Here is a 16779-nt window from a genome sequence, read left to right as displayed (position 1 = left end):
GCAAGAAATAGAATAACCATTTTACGTCTCCTTCTGCAGAACTAATTTATGTATGACTACCAAACATTATCTGTAGCATTTTAGGTAGTTTTTTTATCAGGTGTGCCCATATTAGTTTGATTGGCCCCTTTTAGGGACCGCTAAAGTTTAAATGCCCCAGACCATGGCATTTCTTCAAATTATAGTCTAATAATGACAGGGAAACAACTCATGTTGGAATGTCTTCAATACATGTGGACATGTTGTGCAATTTTTTTAAATAAAGAGAAATTCTTAATTCATGACCTGTTTGCTTTTCAGGGATTTTGAAGTATTAATTTGACGTAATGTGCTTTGTATCTGCTTATTGTCTTTCATTTGACATGCTAAAATAGGCCCTAACTAGATATTACTGCACAATGGCAAAGTTCATTTGTAAAGAATAAAATCTATTTTAGCAACTATTTAGTGTTCACAAATGCAATGGTAAAAATAAATACATCCTCTGTTTTAGCTTTAGAATCTGTACTATTTCTGCAGTGTCATTTGTAGATCAGTGTTTTTCCCCAAGAAATAAAATAAGGCCTTCATTAAGTAATATTCAAATAATTCTTCAATAGAGAAACACTCAAACTAGTAAGTTAAATCTAACTTCATACTAGATGACTACCTAAGAATGCTACAGACAAAAGTTTGTGATCATCCATCATTTAATTTAGTAATAGAAGATGTTTAAAAGTTTTTCTATTTTAAGCTCTGTTGACCCCTAAAAGGGGTCAACTGAAATAACATGAGCAAATTTAAGTGTAACTGTCCCAAGGATGCTACAGAACAAGTTTGAGGTAAATCTGCCCAGCAGTTTCAGAGAATAAGATGATTGTTGACGCATGACGACCGACAACGGACTCCGGACAAAAGTAGATACGTAATTTTCTATATTTATTTTCATCTTTTCATGCTGTTTCTGTGGTTGGTAGTATTAATCGGGTTTCATTTTTTTCAGCAAATTAGTAAGTAATGACCTTTGGTCAATGCACACGTGAATGAAACACCGAACAACAATTTCAAATATGCAGATATAAACGTGATGAATAATCAATTTCTTCTAAGAAGCATGTAAATTAACAAGAGTGTACTTATTGTCGTCAGAGGTACATTTAGTAAAGCATTTTTGTGTCGCCTCTACGGAGTAGTGGCGACATATAGGGATCACTTCTCCGTCGTCTGTCTGTCCGTCTGTCCGTCTGTCCGTCTGTCTGTCTGTCTGTCTGTCCGTCTGTCCGTCCGTCCGTCACAAAACTTGTCCGGACTACCCCTCATAAACTACTGGTGCAATTTCATCCAAACTTTACAGGAATGATCAGTATCAAGTCTAGTTGTGCATATTGTCAGCATTTTCCGGTTCAATGATTTTTGTCAGAGTTATGGCCCTTTAATAATTTTTAATTTTAAAGTTTGTCCGGACTACTTCTCTTATACCACTAATGCAATTTCAATGAAACTTTACAGGATTGATCTGTAGCTCAAGTCCTTGCGCATATTGCAAGGGTTTTCCGGTTGAATGATTTTTGGCCGAGTTATGGCCCTTTGATAAAAAGGTGTTTTTTTCTGTGTGTTGCCAGATACACAATAGCTTGTCCGGACTACTTCTCATAAACTACTGGTGCAATTTCATCCAAACTTTACAGGAATGATCAGTACCAAGTCTAGTTGTGCATATTGTCAGCATTTACCGGTTCAATGATTTTTGTCAGAGTTATGGCCCTTTAATAATTTTAATTTTAAAAGTTTGTCCGGACTAGTTCTCTTATACCACTTATGCAATTTCAATGAAACTTTACAGGATTGATCTGTAGCTCAAGTCCTTGCGCATATTGCACGGGTTTTCCGGTTGAATGATTTTTGGCTGAGTTATGGCCCTTTGATAAAAAGGTGTTTTTTTCTGTGTGTTGCCAGATACGCAAAAGCTTGTCCGGACTACTCCTCATAAGCTACTGGTGCAATTTTATCCAAACTTTACATGATTGATCAGTACCAAGTCTAGTTGTGCACTGTCCGTCTGTCTGTCCGTCTGTCACAAAATTTGTCCCAACATGAAATTGGCCATTATGAGGCGACACATGTGATTACTGATCGCTCTTGTTTATGTTGATATTTACATTGATGCAAAGATATGTGCAAAGATATCAGATGTGGTGCGGTTTCTTACATTAGAGTAGATTGAATATGATGGCACAATGAAAAGAAGATATTCTGATGCTAAAATATTAATAGTATCACTTAGAAATTGGGGTTTAAGCAGCACGCCTCCAGATTAATGCTTATTTTCGTGAAAGTGTTGAAAATGTTTTGTTTGTTTGTTTGTTTTTGGTTTTACGTCACATCGACACAGTATAGGTCATATCGCGACGTTCCAGCTTTACTGGTGGAGGAAGACCTCAGGTGCCCCTTCGTGCATTATTTCAGGCACGAACGGGCACCTGAGTAAAACCACCGACGTTCCGTAAGCTAGCTGGATAGCTTCCTCACATGAAAGAATCCAAAGTCCCTGTCGGGATTCGAACCCACAGCGGTGAGGGGCAAGTGGTTTGAAGTCAACGACATTAACCACTCGGCCACGGACGCCCCTTTTGAAAATGTAATTAAAAGTATAACATTGTAGAGAAACCAAAAGGAAGCAATTTACACATTATCTATGGCACTTACATCCCACGTTAATAACAAAAAGAGGTCAAAATATGCAAAAATTACCCTTACTGGGTTAGTTACGCAGTAGAAATATAGTTACTCATAATGAAAAATTAACCATTAATCGCTCATAACATGTAAATTATTATTGAAATCTCCATCTCAATATTTTACAAATTGTACACATTTGCAGGTATGTTCAAAGAATTATATGACCTAAATGGTATTGTCACACTAAATACAATGTACATTAAAAATATTCAAACATACACAAAACTTTCAGAATATATTTACCATGAAGTTCTTGAACAACAAATCTGTCTAAAGTTGAGATCCATTTATCTTTAAGAAGAAGGTCTGAACTTAAGTCATAAAAAGTTACCCTAAAGCTCAGCACAAAACTGCATGTAGTAAAACTCTAATATGTTTCAGTTTTTGGTTTTTGTTTTGTTTGTTTGTTTGTTTCATTTTACGCCTTTTCCCACTAGTATTTCAGTCATATAGGCGGGTAGTTTCCTAACCATCGTTCCTGGAGAGTTACACCAGTACTAGACAACCTTCCTCCGCGCTAAACTACCAAAGCATCTCCCGGGGATCGAACCCACGCCAGAGAGGTAACTGGATTAGAAGTCGACTCTATAACCCCTCGACCACGGAGGCGGTGGTTTTGGAAAAGTACACTTTTCGCAAGTTATAAAAGAGCCATTTCGAATTCGTCATTTTTTAAGACGATACAGTGTACTGTGTAACTGGTGTTAAACCACTATCTTTTGAAATTAAATGTATAATTATATCATATTGGTTTGATTTACTCATACCACGACAGAACAAGTTACCGTGTTTGATATATCGTATTTTGTTAAATAATTTTAATAACCCCGGACTGTACCTAGATTAGGATTTCAGTGGATAAAATTTGTTCAGAATATTTTTGTATGAATGTGGACTTAACAACATTTGGAATTACCATGAATTTCATAACCATAAATGTGTCAGTCATATTTATTTTTTAATGAGTGGTTTTCTGGTATTGAGAATTCTAGTGTGGTGAAAGGTCTGATATTTTAAAATGTACTGATAATTTTGATAAGTATATTTCAACTTTAGATAAAAATGAATCGGAAGTTAGCATAAATGATATTCCTTATAGATTTTCTATGGATAAAATGATTAATTGCTCTGGTAAGAAGTTATTAGATATTTGTGTAAGCAGCGACTTAAAAATTGTGAATGTCCGTATTGGTGATGATGCAGGTGTTGGTAGTTATACTTTTATGTCGTCAACTGGAAATAGCGTGATTGATTACGTTCTTATGTCGCAAGATTTTTTCCACGTTATACGTGATTTTATTGTACATGATTTATATACCTGCTCTAGTCATTTACCTATACAGCTTAACCTATGTTGTAACAGTGATCTAACATTGAATAATGTAATGTAAACAAAATAAATATTGATAAAATTATTTGGAATGATGATAGAAGCTATGAATATAAATCTTTGATAGAAAATGAATATACAAATCTTGAGTCAATCGTAAATAGCATAATTTCAGATGATACCGATAATAATACGGGTGTAGATAAATTTTCATCTATTCTTTATGAAAAAGCCTATAGCGTTTTTGGAAGGTCATTTAATGTGTCTAGGTCAAATAACCGTAAGTTTAAGAGTCCTTGGTACACGAAGGAATGTGAAACGGCTAGACGTGAGCTTCGTTCAGTAAATAAGCATTATAAAAACAATAGAACCAATTGTAACGGTGCACTGCTCATTGAAAAGCGTCGTAAATATCGATTGGCTAAGCGCAAGGCACGTGCTACATTTAAGGCCAACCAAAGACAAAAATTACATACTTTGGCTTCAACTCAGCCCCAAAAGTTTTGGAAAGAAATTAAAAAATTAAATCAAAAACGCCAAAAGGGAGTAATATTAGTAAAGACGAATTTTACAATCATTTCAAAAATGTTTTTTCTGATGACAACGAATTTATAAATGATGATGCTGAAAATTTATTAAACAGTGATGTTAATATCAATGTTGAACAACTTGATATTTTGTTTAGCCTTGATGAAGTATTGAAAGCTCTAAATATGTTAAAGAGTGGTAAAAGCGGTGGAATAGATTGTTTAATCCCCGAGATGTTTGTTGAGTGTAAAGATATTATTGCACCGTTATTATGCAAACTATTTAATTTTATGTTTACTCATTGTATTTACCCAGATAGTTGGACTAAAGGTGTTATTGTTCCTGTCCCCAAAAAAGGTAACCTTAATAATGTCATTAATTATAGAGGAATAACATTAAGTAGTATTTTTTCAAAAATCTTTTCAACTTTATTAGATTTAAGACTCCGAAAATGGGCCGAGGACAATAATATGTTAAGTGATTTTCAATTTTGATTTCGAAAAGATAAAAGTACCATTGACTGTATTTTTGTTTTAACTTCAATCATAGATAAAGTTATTTCGCATGATAAAAAGAAGCTATATTTAGCATTTGTCGATTTCAGAAAAGCCTTTGATGTAGTTTACAGGAACGGAATCTGGTTTAAATTATTATCTTACGGAGCTTCCACAAAGTTTGTCAATATGTTACAGAAAATGTATGAAAGTGTTAAATCTTGTGTACGTGTAAATGGACAGCTAAGTGATAATTTTGAGAGCTTTAAGGGCGTTAAACAAGGCGAACCATTATCCCCTCTGTTGTTTTTATTTTTTATAAATGATATGTATCAATATTTATAGAACAGAACAGAACATAACATATACTTTATTTCTGACTTGGGCTCAACACCCATCATCATAACATACATATACATGTATTATTATTATATGACGACTCTATTGACTCGTTCACTATGGACGAATTACATCTCTTTTTACTTCTTTTTGCGGATGATACGGTGTTAATATCTTATTCCAAAGAAGGGTTACAAAACCTTCTAAATAATTTACATTCTTATTGTTGCAATTGGGGTATCAGTGTTAATATTGATAAAACCGTAGTGATGATATGTAAGAAAGGTAATAGACCTGAAAATATTGATATATTTTATGATAATCATAGACTTAAAATTGTTACTAAATTTAACTTATTTAGGTGTTACTCTGTCTGCTAATGGAAGTTTTTTCCAGGCACAAAAGTCATTGTCTGGACAAGCTATGAAAGCTCTGTTTTCGCTTACTTCACTATTTGAAACTGTATCACTAGACATTAAAGACAAAATTAAGTTATTTGATTCCATGATCACTTCGATTCTGAATTATGGATGTGAAATTTGGGGTTTACATAAAGGCACCCGATATAGAAAAAATTCATTTAAAATTTTTAAAAAACGTTTTAAAAGTTCGTCAACAGACTGCCAGTTCTGCGATTTACGGTGAATTTGGACGAGTTCCGATGATTATATGTCGTAAAATCAGAATGATAAAATATTGGTTCAGAATTATGAAAACCCCGAATTCTTTAGTTTTTTAAAGTATTTAATATGCGTGATGATCATGGAATATTAGTTAACAATTGGTCTGTAAGTGTTAAACAATTATTAGATAATTTAGGATACTCTTATTTTATGGGATAATACAGAAATCACTAACTTACAAATTCAAACAGTAATAAGAAACTATTTATGACCAATATTTACAGCAATGGTTTTCAGAGCTCAAAGAATCTCCTAAACTTGATACTTACTGTTTATTTAAATCCAGTTTTGAATTAGAAAAATATTTAAGTTTGTGTAAAATATGATAGCTATAGAATTGCTTTGTCTAGATTCCGGTGTTCTGCTCATAATTTTAGCTATAGAAGAAGGGAGATATAGAAACATAAATAGAAGTCAAAAAAATATGCACGAAATGTAATATGAATAGTATAGAAAATGAGTATCATTTCCTCTTAGTATGTCCTTTTTAACAGACAGATTAGACTTAATATTTTACCTAATTATTATTGTCATTGGCCAAATTTGTTTCAATTCAAATCTCTTTTAAATTGTCAACAAAGTAATACTATTAATAAACTTGCAAAATACGTTTACAATGCTAATCTTTGGCGCGAAAACTATCAGGCATGATATGACTGTGTATTGTGGATTTATTTTATGTATGTTATAGATCATATATAGTATCTCTTTGTTTTGTTATTGTAAGAATTCGACTGATTTAATTAATATGAATTCATGCTTTTCTCTTTGTATTTGTACCGCCATTGTATATATGTTATATTGGCGATGAACATTTATATGTTTTTGCCGAATAAAAATATTGAATTGAATTGAATTGAGTAAATGCACGAATTATATATTATTATATTATAAATAATTGTTTGTTTTGAAACATGTCTTGTAAAAACTCCATCAAAATTGTTACAATATATGATAAAATTTAAAACAAGAAATAACAAATTTTCAGTAGAAACCGAAGTTGGAATGATTGTACTTAACGGGCGTGTCTTAACATTGTGTGATAGATCCATTGGTGATGAATTTCATTATATTTTTGAGTTACTGTTTTGGTAACAGCAGGAAACGTTTTTTGAAACCTAACTATTTAAAGAAACATAGTAAACATTATATTGATCTACTTATGATCATGATGTTAACCTTCCAGATTACAAAAAAGAAACTTTGCTTATTTATTAAAGAAATTAAATTATGATTCGTATGAGCCAAAATTTGTATAAATTTATTGTTGCGGAGAACTCTTTTGAAGTTTTTGTTTTAATACTGACTATCCCGCAATATTTATGTTAGCAATTTATATATCATGTTATCTTAATACTGTCTGATTCTGAAGCCTCATTTATTATGTACATGTAATTGTATAATTACCTCATGTTGTCATGTTTACATGGTCTAAGTAAATAAAAAAAAAATGAAATATGCAGCTAAATCGACATAAATATGATTATCAATTAAAGACGCGCATTTCATCCTGCTAATTGTTTAATTGTTGCATAAAGTGAGAAATTAATGACCGTCGTTTATTGAGTATACTATAAGTAATTGCGAAGTTTGACACGTGTATCCAAAACAATTAACCACTTACAAAACGTTTTGACTAATTGAGTAAAGTGTCTTTTAATTCTAATTACGGACATCCTTGAGTAATTAACAACACACTTTTCTGCAATGACATGTGCTATGACGACTAGAAATGCACACATATAAAATAAGACAACACTCAAACTGACATCAAAATCAATTTGTTTTTCTACAAAACAAGTAGTACGTTGTTGTTAATTACAGATTTAAGGTATTATTACAGAAAACACTTGGTTAAACTAGCGTCTTATATTCAATATGGGCGGAGCAAAGAATTCAAAAGCAGACGACATGTCCTATGCTAAGAAGGTATGTATTTACTTTGAAATTTATATTTTTTTCCAGAAAGTCCCCCAAAAGCTATTATCTTTATTTATGTAAAGCTTTTTATCGTTTTGTTTCAGTTTCAAATATGATACCCGTTGTCCTTGTTTTGTATTCTGTATTGAAGACAAACTACAAATTTGTTTATGATTTGGCAATCTTTGTGACAAATAATTTCACATTACACGCTGCTTTCTTTTTTGTGATAAGCATCTAACATACACTGTTTATTGTGACACGTTTGCCTTTTCTTCAAAGTGAAAATCAGAGTCATTTCTGAGGCTTAATATGTCTTTTAGAAATCAATATAATTTAGATACTTTGATACAGGTACTTCGGTAAAGAAGAAAAAACACAATGTATGCAAGTTTGTTTTATAGAAGCATGCATTGTATAATATTTTACTTTAAGAAGCCAACAATATTATAATTTCACATAGGGGCTTTAAACTGACATTATCAAAGTTACGCAAATTATGTTAAAATACAATGATATTTCAGTATGAACACTTTCTTAGCCAAACCTCTATTCAGTGTGCGAGCAAATGAAACTCCCGTAGATGTAAATGGGACTATTTTAAGTGGAAGCAAAGATAACTTGAGACTCTAATAGCAATTGTTATACACTTCACATAACTCACACATGAGATTTAATTATTTTTTTTTCAGATCCGGAAGCCAATGATTGAGAAAAAACGGAGGGAAAGGATGAATAAAAGTATTTCACATTTGAAGTCGTTAATCGCACATACTATTCAACAAAATGTAAGTCCAATTTTCTATTTTGCAATAATAAAACATACTTATTCAATTATTACTAATTGACGCTTTTTGTTCTTAAAGAATTATACAGGAGTTTTAAAAGGTATTCTGCCGAATAAAAACACAATTTACGATTAAGCAACAAATCGGTATATGCACAGATGATAGATTAAATATATATAATTATATCATTTTATATATATGCATGTAAATTCGACGGAATGACAATTTATACTACTAACATTTATATACTGCAGTATTTGTTAAAAACTGAAGATCCATATAACTTGTAAAGGTAAAAAAGAACTCAATTTGCATTAATTTCTGATGTTTTCTCTTCTTCAGACTGCTCCAATGACAAGAGTGGACAAAGCAGACATTCTAGAGTTGACGGTGTATCACCTCACGCAATTAACACAGCAACAACAATCTGTTACCATGGCAACAGAAGCTGCTGCTTATAATACAGGCTACAAGGCATGTGCACGAGAAGCTGTGACGTATTTGGCGAAGAATACAAGGACAAGCGACACCGTGACTGGTTCCCTTAGCAATCATCTACATAATTTATTCCTCACGAACAGCAAACGACTGGGGCCAGCAAATACTCGCTACAGTACTCATGGGAGCACCAACCAAAACATACAAATCAATCGTCTTTCTACTCCTTTAAGACCATGTGACACCTTTAATACGTCATTACCAGAATTGAATTTATCAGGATATTCACCAATTTTAAACAGTACTCAAGCACTTCCGGAACTTACGTCATCATTTGTGCATGCGAGTCTCGATTCCAGTTCTTCTTCAGGCTTCTCAAGCACTTCTTCACTTGCAACCACATCTTCGAGTGATTCTTACAGTTCCTTATCCGAATACAGTAAGGTGAATGATTCTTGCTCAGATAACGGCGAAAATGACAAAGACTATTGTATAGATGTTGTTACAATTGGAACTGGAAAGGAAAATGAAATCGGTCACGTGATAAAAGAAGTTCCATGGCGGCCATTTTAAACTAGTGTTTATAATTGACTTCTGAAGAAGGGAAGATATATCAAATGTGCTACATTTATTAACTTTTTAAGTTGTGACATAAGAATATTTTTTTGAATTTGTTTTGTAAATATTGTTTTGGAAATGTATAATAAATTGTAAACGTACATTAAGTTTTTTTTTCTTCCCTGGTTAAAATCGGTAGAGATAAAATGCCCTATTTTCGTGGTACAATCAGCAACGTATACTGTTAATACATACCAGTATAAAATTGTAAACTCTTTTCAGAATTCATCCAAATGGGTCTAAATGTACCTAAACCGGATCCTGTTGACAAACTATTCACCTTAAATTAAAATTTCCAAAATTGCCAATGGGGTTTTTGCTATTTCCTTACGATTTCTGATTAAAGTGAAAATTTCAAGCCGTTTTATTTGTTTTCATTGTTTAACTCAATAAATATGATACAAATTCTTTGAGCTAGATATGATACAGGATCCATACTAAATATGATGCAATCGTTGCACTACCTAAGACTTGAGTAATAGACCAATACTTGGTATATAATCGATCAGCCTTTTAGAATTTCCTTTCAGCTTTGAATACAATGTAAAATTTAAAAACAAAAAGTGAAATTAACAATTCAAACAATATGTGTTACACGTTTAGGTCTTCACATTATCCTCATATCCTCATATAAACGTGTAGCGGTGAAAGAGGAATCGCAATTGGTTACAACAAAGAATAAAAAGTTCATTTTTATTTAACATGTATTTACAGACGGAAATAGTAACCAAAAGCAGCTATGTAGGCCTATCCCTACTGTGAACAAAGTCTATATTTTGCGCTCACTAGCGGAAGTGGTTAAATTCAGTTGGATTCATGACTGTGGCGATGGCTTTCCACAAGTTCGTCTTACAGAAATATAAGTTGATATGTTTGCATTTCTTTAAGTAACGATAACAGATGATAAAAGATAACAACAGTCAGTTGAGATTTGATAGGTAGCTGTAGTAACTATGGACTACCACAAACTCTCATGATTCAGAGGAGTATGTATGATTCAAATCCAATAATACTGTTAATCCAATCCCTTAAGTCATGAAAATTCACTGCAAGTTTTCAAAATCATCCTCTAAATATTATGTATCCAAGGGAAACAGCCTATCCTCTAAAACACATAAACAATGACGTCATGCATCATCGACATCATATTCATAAAATAGTAGAGAAATTAAAATGATACCTTATCATGGCAAACATTGAGTTCAAGTCTGGCAATAAAGTATAAATAATTCCCCACAATTAATTCACATTATTGATGAAGAAAAATATCTTTGATTTTAATTTCTTTATTTTCATATATTTCCTATCAATTAAAGTAAGTTACATAAAATATCACATAGCATAGCACTAATCACTATAAATAATTATTGAACTTAAAAGCAATTTACATAAATATCCAATTTATACTTAAAATTTTAATCAAAGCAAAATCATTTTGTCAAAAAGAAATTCCATAAAGTTAAGATATTTATATATATTCATGTAAAGAATCTGAATATACGTTGATTAATTGTCTTTACATTAAAAACGGAACAGGTGTTTAGTTTTTCATATGACATGTTGACCATAAAAAGTTTATAACTATTGTTCGCTTTCTCATAAAACAACTTGTATTAAAGTTCATATACAACTCAATACATTTAAGTTTATCACTAATGTTCAAGTGTATCATACAACAACTTGCATTAATGTTTACCACTGTTGTTCATGTTTATCACTGAACAACTTGTATTAAAGTTTATCACTACTGTTCAAGTTTATCATACAACAACTTGCATTAAAGTTTATCACAATTGTCAAGTTTATCATGCAGCAATTTGCATTAAAATTTGTGTTTCAAAACGTTTATCACTATTGTTCAGGTTTATCATACAACAAGTTTATACATTAACGTTTATCACTATTGTTCCAGTTTATCATACACTACATTAAAGTTTATCCACACAAATGTCTCAGTCTCTCATTTAGCTCCTTCTCTTTTTTCAACAATGCTGTAGTGTGTTTCTTATATGCATCAAATTCCTGAAAAAGATAATAAAAGTTCACATTTAATTAAGTCTATATATAATTCAATAGATATAATACAATGTCATTATCCAATTACAGTACATCTGTGAAATCAGCACCAGCCTGTTTTACAGACAAAACTTTGGTTGTTGTTGAAAGGTATTACTTTTACAAGGGTAAATTTTATGTAAAGTTATACTATGGGAAACAATTAATACTGTTGAGATTTTTTTGCCGTGCAATGGGCTTCACTGCAGAAGTTGCACTGTACTAGAGATTTAAAAATTTTCAATTTCTAGAAATTTTCAATGTTACTCATTTGCAATGAGAAGTAGAGTACAATAAGCATGTAACTTTTATGAATCATAAGTGACACGCAAGCCTTGAGCTTATATTTTTTTCATTTTATCATTATTCAGTTTAATATAAATTAAAGCAAATCATTTCAAACTAAAAACAACAAGCAATTTATAAAGTATAAACTGAAAAAAAACGTCAGTTTCTTTACATTCACAATAACGTTTGATGTGACGAAGCTAAATTGGTAAAAACACAGAATTTTACATTTTATATTGGCCACCTACAAAAATATGGTTTTAATTCTTCTTCCTTATTTTTCGATTTATTGGGCAGACAAGAAGAAAATGATACTCGTCTTCAATTATATTACCTTGGTTGCAAAATTTACATATTCTATTAGTTTGTTCTAATTAAGATATCTACCTCTTTCTATTTCTAACTTATGCGAAGATAATCTAAATCTACTTAAGGTAATCTGAAATTTCCTCTCACTTATTGAATTTAAATATGTTTCTAAATTAAAAGATTGTTTAAACCCGCAGTAACACGGGGGATGAAGTGTTACACGAAGGATGGAGTTCTTATGATAACTTGTTCAGGAGATCTTGTGATGACTGTCACAGAGTTCGTCGGAAAACATCTGTATTTACTTCAAAATACTCGTTAAAAAGGTTATTTAATGAGTTTTAGGTGCTAAAGCCAGTGCAAGATTCGTATAATCTGAAAAAATAGAGAGAAATAAGAATCCCTAAAGAAAGCCCAACACGGCAAAATTGAAAATGTTGCAGGCTCGGTTTGACTGGGCCTGTTCATGGACCGTACTGTCAAGTGCAAACTACCGTCCACGCCCCCTAGCATCCGGCTTAAGCAGAATTCAACATTTAACATGAACTGGAAAAAAAAGCCCAGTTTGAAAATTATCGTATGTTATATTATTGTTGGCATTGTTCTTAAGCATGATATTAATTTGACTTTGCAAAGAATGGATCCAATATCCCATCATATTTATTTTTCTACAAATAATCATAGGAACTCTCCCTAATTCTAATTCTCTGTAGAGACTACTAGTATTAGTTGATTTATTAACATATAAAAGTTTTCCACACAATTTGTATGAATAAGTTCTATATCTGTCCCTGTATTCATTCCCCAGACTTCTGAACAGTAGTTTGAACAGTACCAACTAACGAATCAAAACGTTTACTTTTTTCACGAGTAGAAAATTCATACTTATCAAAATTAAAAATAGTTTATGTAAAGATTTGGATGCATGTTCTGCGAAACATTTCTCCGTTCTATTCCAATTTGTAATTTTGAAAAAATATACGCCTAAATATTAAAAAAGTAACATTTTGTAGTAAAGTATTATGAAGGTAAAAGTAATAATTTGCATACAGCTAAATCAACAAATATGAAAATTAATTAAAGACACGCATTCTCATTCACTTAATTGCTTAATTGTTGCATAAAATGAGAAATTAATGACCGTCATTTATTGAGTAGACTCTAAGTAATTGCGAAGTTTGACACGTGTATGAAAAAACAATTAACCACTTACAAAACGTTTTGACTAATTGAGTAAAATGTCTTTTAATTCTAATTGCGGACATCCTTAAAAACACACTTTTCTGCAATGACACGCGCTTTGACTACCAGAAATGCACACATATAAAATAAGACAACACTCCAACTGATATTAAAATCAATTTGTTTTTCTACAAAACAAGTAGTACGTTGTTGTTTATTGCAGATTTAAGTTATTAATACAGAAAATATTTTGTTAACCCATTACTTCATATACACGCCTTTTAACGCCTTTTTCACCCCCCCCTTTTTTTGTTGTCTCAAATGATGAAAAAATGCCTTATTTAGGCCCCAAACACTTGTTTTTGTTTGAGAAATGTTGTTAAACAAATTGACCTCTTTTTCGGCGCGGCCCGCCAACCAAAAGATACATCAGGGGGTTGCCAGAAGGGGGATGTGCCCCCTTCTGTTTTGGGGGGTTTGAAGGGGGCGGAGTCCCCCTCATCGCCAAGAAAATTTTGGACTTGTGAGAGGCTGTAAATGACCCCAGATTGATCATAAGGTAACGTGTAACCAACGCTGAAAAGCATTTGACTCTATCTCAATCCATTGATAAGTTGCAGCACTTTGAAATCAATTTTGATGGAAAAAATCAACGCAAAATAGTGATTTTTGGCAATTTTGAGATGTCCCCTCGTTGCCATGGTAACAGAAAATTTAAGTCTGAGCATGTTGTTGCAAGGACAATGGTCCAGTCAACATTTGTGCCAAGTTTGATTAGTGTTGAAGCAGTTTTAATAGTATTATAGCAATTTGAACTTGTAACGGGAGACTTTTCAATGAAAACAGCCATTTTTCACAAAATGCTCATGAAGCAATGGGTTAAACGAGCGTCTTATATTAAATATGGGCGGAGCAAAGAATTATAAAGCAGAAGATAGGTCCTATGCTAAGAAGGTATGCATTTATTTATTTTGAAATATAGAAATTCTTCTAGAAAAATAGCTCATTATGTCCCCAAAAAGTTATACTCTTTATTTATTCAGAGCTTTTTATCGTTGGCATTTTATTCAATTTCTAAAATGGTACCACATTGTCATACAGTTGAACCATTGGTATTAGTACTCTGTTACCAATGTGTTTATCTTTTGGCTATTTTTTTTTATAAATAATTTCATATTACACGCTGCTTTCTTTTTGTGATAAGCATCTAACGTGATCTAAAATCACTATTAATTATGACACGTTTGCATATTAATTATGACACGTTTGCATTTTCTTCAAAATAAAAATCGTAGTCATTTCTGAGGTTGAATATTTTTTTTTAGAAATCAACATAATATAGAAGTTTATACGGGGAATCGGTAAAACATTATTGATAATCATAAAAAAATTAATGTACACATTTTGGTTACACAGAAGCATGCGGTTTTTAAGATTTTTCTTTAAGAAGCAACGCATATTATAATTTCATACAGTGGCTTCAAACTGAGATTACTTTGCAAAAAAAGGTTTTATTTACAGTGATATTGAAGTATGAAAACTTTCTTACGTCAAAGTCTTTGTAATATATGTACAAATGAAACTCCTGTTGATGAAAAATACTATTTTTAGTCGAATCGAAGATAACATGACTGTAATAGCAATTCTTAAACACTTTACATTACTCACACATAAGATAAAATCCAAATTTTGTTTCTTGCAGATTCGGAAGCCAATGATTGAAAAACAACGGAGGGAAAGAATAAATAAAAGTATTTCACACCTGAAGTCGCTTATCGCAAAGACTATTCAACAAAATGTAAGTAAAATTTTCTATTCTTGCAAAAGAAAGACAGACTTTTCCAAACATTAAAAGATGACGCTTTTTCTTCATTAAGTATTTTGAAGTTTCAAAATGTATTCTGTCGTAAAAAATAACGCAATTTACGATTAAGCTCCAACCCCTCGGTATATTTTCCGAGGATATATTTTAAAAAATATATATATTTATATATAATTTTATAGGCTTGCAAGTTTGACAGAATGATAATTTCGACAACAAACATTTATAAATATACTGTAGTATTGGTTATTAAGAACTGAAAATCCTTGTAAAGGTAAGAAGAAAAAATAAACATTATGTACTGATTTCTGCTTATTTCAGACTGCTCCAATGACAAGAGTGGACAAAGCAGACATCCTAGAGTTGACGGTGTATCACCTCACGCAATTACAACAGCAACAACAATCTGTTACCATGGCAAAAGAAGCTGCTGCCTATAACGCAGGCTACAAGGCATGTGCGCGAAAAGCCGTGACGTATTTGACAAAGAATACAAGAACTGGTGACGCTGTGACTGGTTCCCTTAGCAATCATCTACACAATTCATTCCTCATGAGCAGCAGACGACAGGCGCCAGCAATAACTCGGTACAGTAATCATGGGAGCACCAACCAAAGCATACAAACAAATAGTCTTTCTACTCCTTTAAGACCAAGTGACACCTTTAATACGTCATTACCAGAATTAAATTTATCAGGATATTCACCAATTTTAAACAGTACTCAAGCACTTCCGGAACTTACGTCATCATTTGTGCACGCGAGTCTCGATTCCAGTTATTCTTCAAGCTTCTCAAGCACTTCTTCACTTGCAACCACATCTTCGAGTGATTCTTACAGTTCCTTATCCGATTACAATAAGGTGTATGATTCTTGCTCAGATAACGACGAAAATGACGAAGACAATTGTATAGATGTGGTAACAATTGGAGACGGAAAGGAAAATGAAATCGGTCACGTTATAAAAGAAGTTCCATGGCGGCCATTTTAGACTACCGTGTTCATAAATGACTTCTGAAGAGGAGAAGATATATCAAATGTGCTACATTTATTAACTTTTTAAGTTATGACATAAGAATATATGTTTGAATATGTTTTGTAGATATTGGTTTGTCAATGTATAATAAATTGCAAAACTTAATAAGGTTTTCTCTAACTTCCCTGGTTAAAATCGGTAAAGATAATATGCCCTACTCTCGTGGTACAATCAGCAACGTATACTGTTTATACATACCAGTATAAAATTGTAAACTCTTTCAGAATTTGTC

At 32.1% G+C, this 16779-nt stretch overlaps 2 protein-coding genes across 2 annotated transcripts; both read left to right on the top strand.

The window, feature by feature from the left end:
* The first annotated feature begins 7970 nt into the window (after positions 1 to 7970).
* On the top strand, positions 7971 to 9811 carry LOC132754343 (enhancer of split mgamma protein-like). Its single transcript, XM_060744962.1, has 3 exons — positions 7971 to 8021; positions 8705 to 8800; positions 9143 to 9811. Exons 1-3 carry the CDS (start codon positions 7971 to 7973, stop codon positions 9809 to 9811), a joined length of 816 nt encoding a protein of 271 aa, XP_060600945.1.
* A 4782-nt stretch (positions 9812 to 14593) lies between these two features.
* Positions 14594 to 16502, top strand: LOC132754342 (enhancer of split mgamma protein-like). Its single transcript, XM_060744961.1, has 3 exons — positions 14594 to 14644; positions 15393 to 15488; positions 15834 to 16502. Exons 1-3 carry the CDS (start codon positions 14594 to 14596, stop codon positions 16500 to 16502), a joined length of 816 nt encoding a protein of 271 aa, XP_060600944.1.
* The last annotated feature ends 277 nt before the right edge of the window (positions 16503 to 16779 follow it).

Source organism: Ruditapes philippinarum, unplaced genomic scaffold (genome assembly GCF_026571515.1).
Source record: "Ruditapes philippinarum isolate M1 unplaced genomic scaffold, ASM2657151v2 ctg496_1_1_1_1, whole genome shotgun sequence".
In the NCBI taxonomy this organism is placed as follows: domain Eukaryota; kingdom Metazoa; phylum Mollusca; class Bivalvia; order Venerida; family Veneridae; genus Ruditapes; species Ruditapes philippinarum.
Note: the sequence above shows the minus strand (reverse complement) of the source record. Positions and strands in the feature narration are given on the sequence as shown.

Excerpts from the sequence above, each read along its gene's own strand:
- LOC132754343 (XM_060744962.1), top strand. The coding sequence starts at position 7,971 with ATGGGCGGAGCAAAGAATTCAAAAGCAGACGACATGTCCTATGCTAAG. Across the intron at positions 8,022-8,704 it reads ACATGTCCTATGCTAAGAAG|ATCCGGAAGCCAATGATTGA; the intron begins GTATGTATTTAC and ends TTTTTTTTTCAG. Across the intron at positions 8,801-9,142 it reads CACATACTATTCAACAAAAT|ACTGCTCCAATGACAAGAGT; the intron begins GTAAGTCCAATT and ends TCTCTTCTTCAG.
- LOC132754342 (XM_060744961.1), top strand. The coding sequence starts at position 14,594 with ATGGGCGGAGCAAAGAATTATAAAGCAGAAGATAGGTCCTATGCTAAG. Across the intron at positions 14,645-15,392 it reads ATAGGTCCTATGCTAAGAAG|ATTCGGAAGCCAATGATTGA; the intron begins GTATGCATTTAT and ends TGTTTCTTGCAG. Across the intron at positions 15,489-15,833 it reads CAAAGACTATTCAACAAAAT|ACTGCTCCAATGACAAGAGT; the intron begins GTAAGTAAAATT and ends TGCTTATTTCAG.